Source organism: Aythya ferina (genome assembly GCF_964211825.1).
Source record: "Aythya ferina genome assembly, chromosome: Z".
NCBI lineage: Eukaryota > Metazoa > Chordata > Aves > Anseriformes > Anatidae > Aythya > Aythya ferina.
The window spans coordinates 47,217,858-47,228,625 of record NC_140299.1 but is presented as its reverse complement, the minus strand read 5'-3'; the positions used below and the strand labels follow the sequence as shown (position 1 = coordinate 47,228,625).

The following is a 10,768-nucleotide window of genomic DNA, read 5'->3' as shown; positions in this document are numbered from 1 at the left end:
CTAATGAGTTGAAAATGCTCTGTAAGACTGTCAGCAATAAAAGACTCTGGTGAAAGCTCCTCGTGAAAACTTTTATTCTCCTTAGGTGGTTGCATTTGCATTTCTTTTGTAATACAGAACCAAAATAAATATTCTAATTCGTGAAATAATATGAATGAAATGTGACTCTGCTTTATGGTTTTTGCTCCATGTAGAATCCATTATGAACAGGAGATCTGATTCAGATTTCTAGCATGCTTAAATCAGCCTAGATAATAAAAAGCTTGGATTCTGGGCAGCATTTTAAGGAATTTTCTGAAATTTTTAGGGGAAAAGAAGTTTATCCTCTATCTTTTTACATTTTCAAGGATAAGGAATCTTCCTGGTTGGTTATGATCCAGAACTATGACGCCCTCAAAATTTGACGCCTACTCTAAAATTTTTCTCTGAAACCTTCCCAAACCTGTGTTTTACCTAATACATCCAAGTGGGATGTACCCACTGGAAAAAAATCTCTTTAGATATATTATCAGTATTTAACATGAACCCATGAGTATTAGGAATCTGCTTAAAGTATGGCAGGGTAGTGAACTAGCAAACAAAAACAAACAAACAAACAAACAACAATAAAACAAAATAAGAATAAAACAACAGAAACAACATCTAGAGCAAAAAATAAGAGACATATCAAAGTAGAGTGATTTTTTTTTTTTTTTATATATATTTTTTTTATTGACACTCAATCACATGGCCTCAATCAGTTGTTTGCATTGCTTGTACCTTGTGTTAACTCTAACAAATAGCTAAGGCTAGCATCCAGATGTTAAAATTCACTTTTACAGGCATGTTCCTAGACTTTGGCCACTACAAATACTCATTTTTTACTTTTCACCTAAATACGGAGAATCATGTAACATCACAACACAATGTGAGGGTTGGTGTGGATTCAGCCACAATGTTTTCTCAAACAGTTGTCCTGCCTAGGCCTATCTCCTCTAGAAATAGCAAGGAATGCTGCCAAGTGCCATCACCTCATGAGATAATGTTTAGAAGCACACAAACATTTTAGCAGGCAGTTTTCAAAGACACAACTTCAAGGCAGACCTTCAAGATTGAAAATACAGATGAATAGCACTGTAACATCTAAAAACCTAAGCCACAACAATGCAATGTTGTCAGTTCTATTTCTAACAAAGCTACAGAGCTGCTGACCTAGCCTGTATCTGCAGTTCATGCTCCTGTTCATGCTTAGCTTAGTTTAGTTTGTTCTTTCTCCATATGCACTTCTTTTCAACATTTTTGGTAGAAGTTATTCATTTTCTACTCTCTTTCACAGTTATTTCATTCAAATTCATTTCATATTCTTCTTTGTTCTTACTGTTTTCTAACAGCATATAACATTTACAAGTAGACTGCTAGCTTGTAAGAAGATAATCACAATGCAAACGTCTACATTTTAAAGGCTTTTGCTACACACATTACACCACTTACACACTGTACGTACTTTGAAAGAGTCTTAATGCTGCTGTTTAAATGATTAAGACAGGAGTAAAGCCAAGGATGAGCTCCTACAAGTTGTTAATTAAAAAGCCTCAACTTCTTCTGATTATGCTTAAGGCAAAGTGTGGTTTGAGGCATTAAGCAGAAATCTTCAAAGGAGCCCAAGAAAGTTAGATGTTTACATTGAGAACTAATCTGAGAATTTCCCTTCCAGTGAAGGGAAAACCTACACTGAAGACTCCAGCTGTAAAGTACTAGTACTGATGGAAGTACCATGGGCCACTTCCATGGAGACTTACACTCAGATGTTTATGAAGTCTTAATTACTCTAGGTCTTAGGGAACCCCCCTGATGCTGAACAGCATCCTGTACTGAGGCTGGTAAACCATAAACCTTTTTTCGTACAGGTTTCTGTGGAACAGCCCCCCAGAAGAATGATTTTGGGGCTCCAGAAAAGTTGAAAGATCATCCAAACTGAATAGATCATTCCATATCCAAGGCAGGGTCAGGTATAAATGGAGATACACCCTTCAGCATGACCCTGCTGTACCGCATCTTTCCTCTTGTATCTGCAAAAGTGCTCAGAGACGGTAAAAGCGTAAGGTCCCATTGCCAGAAAAAAAGGATTTTGTCCTACTGGCTGGGCTTCTTCCCAGGGAGAAGCTATAACACAATCCCATGCTGTGGTAGTGCCTGGAGGGAAAACGAGGAACTCCACAAGGACCAGGTTGTGGTTCATTGCTTTCTGAAATGATACGTCTCTGCTTCAGAACTGAAGAATCTCAGCTTAGGTAGTGCATTCACAATGTACACAGGTTTACATAGGTTTGACATACATTTTTAAATACATTGAAAACAGTAAGTAAAAATATATGCATTGAAATAGTACATACCCTTGATATATTTATTGATGGGTCACATTTTACCTACTTTAAATAGAAAACATCTATAACCTCATTTAATGGCTATTTACTACTGTTTTTTTTTTAAAGTTTTGAAATGTCACAGTGACAACTATCATTTTGTCTTTCACTAAACGTTAAAAGTTTGACTAACAGTGGAAAAAACAAATGTACTGCATTGATATGGCATGTTAAAGTTCCTGTCAGTTTAAAGCTACTACTTCATGTATTTTAAAAATCCCCTTCAAAACACACCTATATTTTTGAATAATTTGTCACCTTACACTCTATACTACAATACAATGTTTAAAATATTGTAAACTCTAACCAAACATTGACTTTTTTAATATGGAATTGTACAAATATACAGCTATTTATACCACATACAAGTAAGGCCATTAACATAACAGCAAGATACATATACAGAACTATAATCCCCAATAGATGTAATGAGCTTTTCTCCCAGTCGGCAATAATCAGGCTCATTTTCTGATTATCAGCAGTGTTTAGTGAGTGCTGAAGTTATGTCTATTAGATGAATATTTAGTGAATATTAACAGGTTTTCTTGATGTCTTGCAGGATCAGGTGGTGCCAAATGCAACCTCATCATGCAATGCCATCATGGTGCACAATGTCAATAGATGTACATGGACTCTGTACTGGCTGTTGGGTAGCACGGAAAGCTTCTCTGAATCAGGTGTGTTACTGGAAGAACACACAAAGCAAATGATTGTTGATAATTAAGTCCTCAAAGTTAAATAAGTGGTTAGTGTTTTCCCCTATGATTTAAGTGCATGAATACTTAAACTACACTTGTAGTTTAATTCTAAGCCACAGAAAGGTCCTTGACTTGAAGAGTCCCTTACTTACAGAAGTTTCCATTGTGAAATGAAGATTCACGCTTCTCGATGACACACGAGGGAATGCTCATCTGAGGGAAATCTTCCTTTGGCTTCTGGGTATTGCTGCTGCTGGATTTACTTCGACTGTGATCTGGCGTGGGCTGAATAGGCAAAGATCTGGCTACCCTGGATTTCACCAGGCAACCACAAACAAGGCGAAAGAAAGCCCGACGCATTTCCTTACTGGCCAAAGTATAGATGATGGGGTTCATTGCAGAATTGATGACTGCCAGAGCAATAAACCAGTTCGCTTTGTACAAGACAGAGCACTCCTTGACTCTGCAGGCTACATCAATGAGGAACAAAATGAACAACGGAGACCAGCAGGCAATGAAGACACTAACAACGATCACAACAGTCCTAAGGAGAGCCATGGACCGCTCCGAGTTATTGTGGTTAGTGACATTTCGGCTGCTGGATTTTACCAGGATGTAGATGCGTGCATAAAGGATAACAATGGCCACAAGAATGGCTATGAAGATACTAATGCAGAATACAACATACTTCTTGGAATAAAGAGGCAAAATGGTTGAACAATCTGGCAAGTTGTTTTTACAGTTCCAGCCGAGGATGGGTAAGGCACCCAAGGAAATTGAAATAAGCCAGCATGTTCCAATGAGAAGGAACACTCTATATTTCTTATTTGCATCATAAGGTCTCATCTTAATCATAGTCAAATGCCGCTCAATAGCTATTGCTAGTAAGCTGAAGGTGGAAGCTCCCAGTGCAACAAACATACTGCCTTCCCTAATGAACCAGATTGTTGAGGACAAGCTCAGAGTTTTCTTCCCAGACATAAGAATGTTTACTTTGTAAACAATCCCAGCTAAAAGATCACAGAGAGCTAGATTGCCAATGAAAAAGTACATGCGGTTGTGAAACTTATTGTTTTTCCATATGGCAATCAATACCATCAAGTTTTCCAGGACTATGAAACTACATAGGATCAGAAATGCAATAGTGGTTAGGTCTATTTTATCAGTTGCCTTTTCCCTTAGAATGAGCTTTCCTGTGTAATTATAATGCAGTACAATCAGAGAGTCCATCCCTTCACTTGATTGAGGGCCAACAACATCAGCAGGGGGCACAGTAACTGCTGACATCTTTTATGAGCTGATGTGGGATGTTTCTTCTTCAGTATCACAAGAATTTAGTTCCAATAATTTTCCACAAGAGGGAGATCAAGCCACGTTCCTCCAAGTACTCCTCTGGGCAGGCAGTGGGTATCCCCAGCTCCAGCGAGTCTCGCATGTTAATTTGGGAGAATGGCTCAGAAACCAGTCCCTGAAAATAAAAACAACAAATGCCACATAAGTTTCACTGTCATTGTATGTCACTCACAGCCTGTGTGGATGCTCAACCTGTAACATGAACCCTGGAGCCAAGAGGGATGTTGACCATGATGAGGTGCCGAGGTCTGGCATTGCAGTGCATTTACCAAAGTGGTGGTGGGTAAGCTGTAGCTCTTGCTGTGGAAGTATGATGCCAATGTGGAGAATTGCTCATAAGTATTTCCTCTTACAAAATTTCCATATGAAAAATATGTAGTAGTGTCAAAAAAAAAATAATATCAAAAGCTCCCAGCAAGCACATATTCACAGCGATTGGCTCACTCCTTCTTAAAAAGACCTAAGTGTATGTGGCACTACCAAAACACCAACCAACAGTTGGTGAGCAGTAAAAGTCACTGCTTTCTGAGCTTGATCCTCTTCCCCAAGCAAATCTTCAGTATTAAAGAGCCTGAGAAAGTCATCATTGACACAAATGTGCATACTGCCAATGCCCCCCTTAATGATACAAAATTGTTCTATTAACAATTAAGGAGGTGCTCTGAAAGCCAGCCATCACAAAAACAATCCTATTTCCAATTCAAATTAGTTGGCTTTTTACTACCACTTGAAAAAAAAAACAACAAAACAAAACAAAACACCACACAAACACACACAAAACCATGTTTCTTTCTAAATATCATGTTTCATCCTGGTTCACTTTTCTTCTATTTTAAATATGTATAAAAGACATCCATTTAACTTTTTTTTTTTTTTTTTAAGTATTATACAATGAGTGATCATCCTTTTCAATTTACTTCTGTTTTTCTTTAAATCATGACTTAGATTAACTGCAACGTTTTTCCATGGACTTTGCTATGCTGCTTTTTAACTGCAGATTGATTCCCCTAGCTTTTTTTTTTTTTTTTTTTTTTTCCCCATTGCTATGCATAAATATTGGAAGAAATCTGCACAGCTTTGTAAAAATATCAGGAGATGCCAAAAGCACTTACTACTCTACCAGAAACATTAGAGCTTAGGGGTTGCATACTCCAATGAGAAACAGTGCTTTTGCCTCAAATGTATGTAGTGAGGTTGAACGGAGAGCCAATTTTTCAGCTTGGTAACCCAGCCAGGATAGGAATGAGAAGAGAACTGGAACCAAATTTGTAAAGTTTTTGTTTGTTTGTTTGTTTGTTTGTTTTCTGGTAAAATCTAAAAAAAAACCAAAAGGTTGTGCTGGATGTACAGGATGCTGGTCACTTTCTTTTGCCCCCAAATGAAGTAGCTTAGTTTAGGGAAGAGAGCTCCTGACTCTTTATGTACACAAAGGTCACAAGCACTTCCTAAACATGTGAAAGAAGCTTTCAAAAGAAGGATATCAAGAGAAGAAAGTAAGATTTCAGCCTCCACCAGCACAACAGTTTTCAACCTGTGGCCTGTGCATCCCAAGGAATCAGGTATTCACTATTCTGTGTAACAGAGCAAGCACACTCTCAGCAGGCTTAGGTTTAACACAGAAGTGTTTGGACTTCTATTGGAAAACACGCAGGTTTCTGAAGATCACAAAATCACATGAGCTGCTGCTATTCCAGCACTCTGGCCCAGGCACTTAAAGAATTGGAGATACCTTTTCAAGTGCCTTGTGAAAGAGGGGAGGAGCAAACCAGGTCCCAGATGCATGTAAAGGAATTTAAAGGATGACCCACACCATTTTTTCCCACCCTTCCTTTTCCTGGATTCTCTCAGTCAGAAGAGAATTTATCTGAAGAAAAAAAAAAAGCCTATAGTGAGATGACTTGAATTCTTTAATACATTCAGGATGCTTTAAAATGATTTCTGAGAGAGTAATTTACTGCTATTATTTGCCCATTCTACTTTTTAGGTGCAAACTGCTTTGGTGATGAGACACACAGGGAGGCAGAGACACATCATCCAAGAAACACAGTTGTCACTTAGTGTCATAGGTCTTCTACTCTCTGAAGATGATGGCAACCCCCTCATTCACTTCCCAGGAGCAGAAATTGGCCCTCAGGTTGTTGACTCTTTTTCTGAAGGACAGTAACAGTGAAGCTCTTCAACAGAAGAACTTCACCTCAGCTAAGGTTCAATCTAATTGTAATTCAGTTAAAATCTACACACTGCTGTCACAGAAATTATCACAGTCTTTCATTGTACTGGATTATAACAAGATGCCACTGTGTTCTTATGAATTGCAAGTGCTTTCCACTATACAATAAACAACTATATTTTATTAGAAAAGCATTTGTTAACAATAGCTTAACTAGCAATACTCATCAGACTGCCTGAGAGCATCGTATTCAGTATCATTGCAGCACCACACGCAACAAAACACATGTTTCTGTAAGCCTCTTCCAAGTAGGGTTATCATACTTCTCTACAAAAGTAAAAATACGTTCTTTCTGTGAAGAAAATGATAGGCAAGACATGGGACTATATCAGCCATATCTCTGTGGATGTAAACTGTCATGACTCTACTAAAGGCTATGGCACTAAACCAGTTCCCCTGGCTGAAGGCATGGACTCAACCAGCTGAAATCACACTAGGTCTCTTCCATTGTTCATAATTACTTCTTCCCTTAAAATTATTACAGCAAATTTAGTATCACAAAAGTAAATCTGCTTCTGACAGCCCAGCGGCAAGACAATGGAGGCTGTAACAGTATTTGCCAGGACTCTTGGAGAAATAGTCTCATTCACCAGCCACTTGAAAGTTAATATAAATAATAATGTAGTAAATTATTTCCTTCTGGCAGCATCATTTCAAGGTAATATCTTTCAGCCATGCTACTTTTAAAAAAAATGCTTTCATTTTTTTCTCCTCCTTTGTAGCCAGTAACTCAAAAAGAACGTTAATTTTCAAACAGTTAGCAAGAATACAGCTGGTTGTTTATTATAGTAACAAGATAGCAGCAGCCAGATCCAGGATATCTGAACCACTGCTTCATGACAGCTCTACAAATTATTCCTCAAAAAGTCATTGTCTCAGTCATACATACAGATGACTGGTTACTAGTTGCAAAGCATGATCCTTAGCTTGAAATACTAAAAAGAGGACCTGAAGAACATGTCTGTGCATATTGGGCATTCCCCTGAATACGTATCTCGATATCCGGAGCTCTCAATACTGCCAGAAGTTCATTTTATTCACTCTAAAGCAAACAGAGGGTCCCTATTGCTGCACCACCAGGTACCACTGGAAATGCAAACCTATTGGCAGGGCAGGGGCAGCCCGGCTCTGTTTTTGTGCAGATGTGATGGCCAAATCAATGTTCACCAAACAGCTCAAATAAAGGAAGTGTTATGATACCGAGAGCCACAGTCTTGTGGAGGACAACTCAGTTGCCTTCCTCAGCTGCTTAGCTGACCTTTGTCCTCCTTGCTCTGTGGACAGAGGGAGAAGCCGGGTGAGCCCATTGCCCATCCTGGGAAATCTCCCTGCCCACTGCTATGCTTTGTGGTTTCCACAGCTGTTTGTGTGGTCTCCTGCAGAGCTCCAGGGTCCTAACAAGGTCAAGCACCCTTCCAGGTTGGAGCTGGGTCTCACCACCATGGATCATATCCCTGGGGTCCGACATGGTACTTACAATTCCTGTGCCGAATGCGCCACAGGAAGGGCAGTGCTGCGTGGATGCCTCACCCTGCCCTATGGCAAGGAGCACCTCCACCACCCTCCTCAGCCCCAGCACACAGCAGCACAGGCAGTGCCATACCTCTCCCCAGCTCCCCACAGGTGCCAGGAGGCAATGGGAAGCTGGTGGTAATGTGGATGCCAAGCCCGTCAGCAGCTATTCCCTCAGCATTTCTGCCCTCAGCTCACAGCCCGCTCTCCAGCAAGAATCCAATGGGGGACTGAGGGCTGTTACCATCTCAGGAGTCACTGGGTACTTTAGAGCAGGAAAAATAATAAATTTGTGTCTTCAAAACAGTGTGCCAAACTGCTCTTAATTTTCACGATAGCCCAAAGTCAACGGAAGTGAGAGCAAGATTTAATTCACGGCTTCCTACATTTGCCTTTGCAAGAACATACAAAGCAATATGTTCAGTACACCCACTGCAGCTCAGCTGGAGTCCATATTTTCCTACCTTCCAGACATCCACAAAAAGCCTTGGCCAAAGGGGCTGGACCACCCCCCACTACCAACACCAGCACACACATTCCTGTTCTCCCTTCTCTTTCACACACAGCCATATGCTTTGGCCACAAATGACAATTTAAAGAAAGGCAAAGGGAAAGACAAGAATGCTTACCCACTGCCAAACTTCTGTATATTTTATTTTTAAAGCTTTTCCCAAAAAAATACGTGCAAAAGTGAAGACATGCAATTTGTCTGGCACACCCTGGCAGTGTTAAATTTTAGAAGAGAAAAGGCTTTTGAGAACCACAGCACATTACAATACACATTTCCACCACGGAATTATGCCGTGCTGGATGTAAACGGAGTTTAGACAACAAACATCTGCTGCAGAACAATGTCCTCGACAACTCAAACAAACTTTCAAAAAAAAAAAATGTTTTTTTTTTTGAAGTATACGTGCTGGCAGCTTTCGGCCTCGGAAAAGCCTTTAATGAGCGGTTATTTTTTTTGGCGTCCGTGTTTCAGGCACCGGTTTGCGCCTCGCATTCTCTGGCAGCACGCGTGCACCCATCCACCCACCCGTCCCGTTCCCGCACGGCCGCGCGTGGGATGAAGGCAGGCTTCCCTCGCCCCCCGCCCCAAACCCGGCGCCCCCGACCGCGCACCCCTGTCGGGGGGACCTCCTGCAACTCACCAGCTCCGTCCGAGCCGCAGCTCAGCCCCGCGGCCCCGCACCGCCTCCTGCGCTCTCCGCCGCCGCCTCCCAAACTTTTCCCGGCCCCCGGCGAGCCCGGGGCAGCGCCGCGACGCCAGGTGGCCGCGCAGGAAGGCGCCGCCATCGCGACAGGGCGACAGGGGCGACCTGCTGGGGTGGGGGGCAGCAGGGTACCTGCCCCGGCCCCGCTTCCTCCTCCGGCGCTCCGCGGACCCCGACCTCGCCGGCTGCACGGCGCCGGGGCTGGGCCGGCCCGGGCGGGGCTGGGTGAGATGGGACGGGACGGGGTGGTCCCGGAGTCGCTCCCGGAGCCGGCCCTGCCCCACCGAAGCACCCCCCGTCCGTCCTGCCCCCTCTTCACCTCCGAGCTCTCTCCGCCCCCTCTCACCTCCGTGCCGCCGGCCCTGGGCCCCGGCTCGATGCTCCCGGCTCGCCGTCGCCTCCTTCGGCCCTCTTACCCGTGTCGGGCCGTGCCAGGCCAGCCGAGGGCACGTCTGGCCGGGACGCGGCCGGCGCTGCGAGCAGCCCGGGGTAAAGGGCGAGGCGGCGGAGCCCGCGGGGAGCGCTTGTTAGGGCCGTATAAATGCCGGTGGGGAGAGAGGGGGAGGAAATTCTGGGTAGTCCTTACCCAGTTCGAGCTATTAGCGTGCTAATGAGCGCGAGGTTTACCTTTCCTGCCTCTGCCCTTGAGTCTCATTGTGCCTAGTAGTCTGTGCGGTCCTCAGCCGGAGAGGGGTGACACCGGGTGAGTGAAGTGTTCGGGAATTCCAGGCGAAAATAGTGGTGGTCTGCCCTGATCTGCCACTTACAGGAGGTCCTCAGCGAGGTACGTCTTGGCAGTCACCGAGTCTCTCGAGGGTAGCGATAGGCACGCAGACTGCTTCGGGAGCAGGATCCACGCTTCTCCAGAGAAGTTGAATTCGGGATCCCAGAGCCTTCTAACTCAGACAAACTTGCGAGTTGCCCGTGGGTACAGCAAAACCTTCTGTCGGAGAGTGAAAACTTTCTGTCAGAAGCAGATAGAGTGAACTGGCAAGCAGCAGTGCCACGGCAGTGCTGCTAAGTGCGGGCAGGCGTGTAGGGTTGCCTTGTCTCGCTGCAGTGTTTTTCTTGGGAGCCTCCTGTCTGGAGCTCAGCATCGTCATGCTGGGACTCATGCCACGGGCTCGGCTGTCAGGTCTCCTGCGCTGCTACTCCATAGGGAATAAAAGACCTAGGGAAAAAAAAAAAAAAAAAAAAAAAAAAAAAAAAAAAAAAAAAAAGCAGAACTAGGATTTTAAAAGCCAGAAGTTTAAACAAAGCTGATGTAACAGAACACGAGGTGGTTTTCTGTCATCTCTTTTTATCGGACTGAAGATAACTAAAAAAACACTTCTGGTTTAGGACCTTGATAGGAAATAA

General features: G+C 43.2%; 1 protein-coding gene across 3 annotated transcripts; it reads right to left on the bottom strand.

Moving 5' to 3' along the window:
• Positions 1-300: 300 nt before the first annotated feature.
• Positions 301-10,507, bottom strand: S1PR3 (sphingosine-1-phosphate receptor 3). 3 transcript variants are annotated; one of them, XM_084505319.1, is made up of 3 exons: positions 10,037-10,507; positions 3,253-4,568; positions 301-3,087 (listed from the first exon to the last, which is right to left on the bottom strand). In XM_084505319.1, exons 2-3 carry the CDS (start codon positions 4,385-4,387, stop codon positions 3,017-3,019), a joined length of 1,206 nt encoding a protein of 401 aa, XP_084361445.1. In that variant the 5' UTR covers positions 4,388-4,568; positions 10,037-10,507; the 3' UTR covers positions 301-3,016. The 3 variants fall into 3 exon arrangements, with proteins under 3 accessions (XP_084361445.1, XP_084361446.1, XP_084361444.1); XM_084505320.1 differs by lacking the exon at positions 10,037-10,507 and adding an exon at positions 9,729-9,963; XM_084505318.1 differs by lacking the exon at positions 10,037-10,507 and adding an exon at positions 9,347-9,671.
• Between the last annotated feature and the right edge of the window lie 261 nt (positions 10,508-10,768).

Coding starts and splice junctions, on each gene's coding strand:
- S1PR3 (XM_084505319.1), bottom strand. CDS start 4,387: ATGTCAGCAGTTACTGTGCCCCCTGCTGATGTTGTTGGCCCTCAATCA. Junction 3,088..3,252: donor ATTTCACAATGGAAACTTCT/GTAAGTAAGGGA, acceptor GTGTTCTTCCAG/TAACACACCTGATTCAGAGA.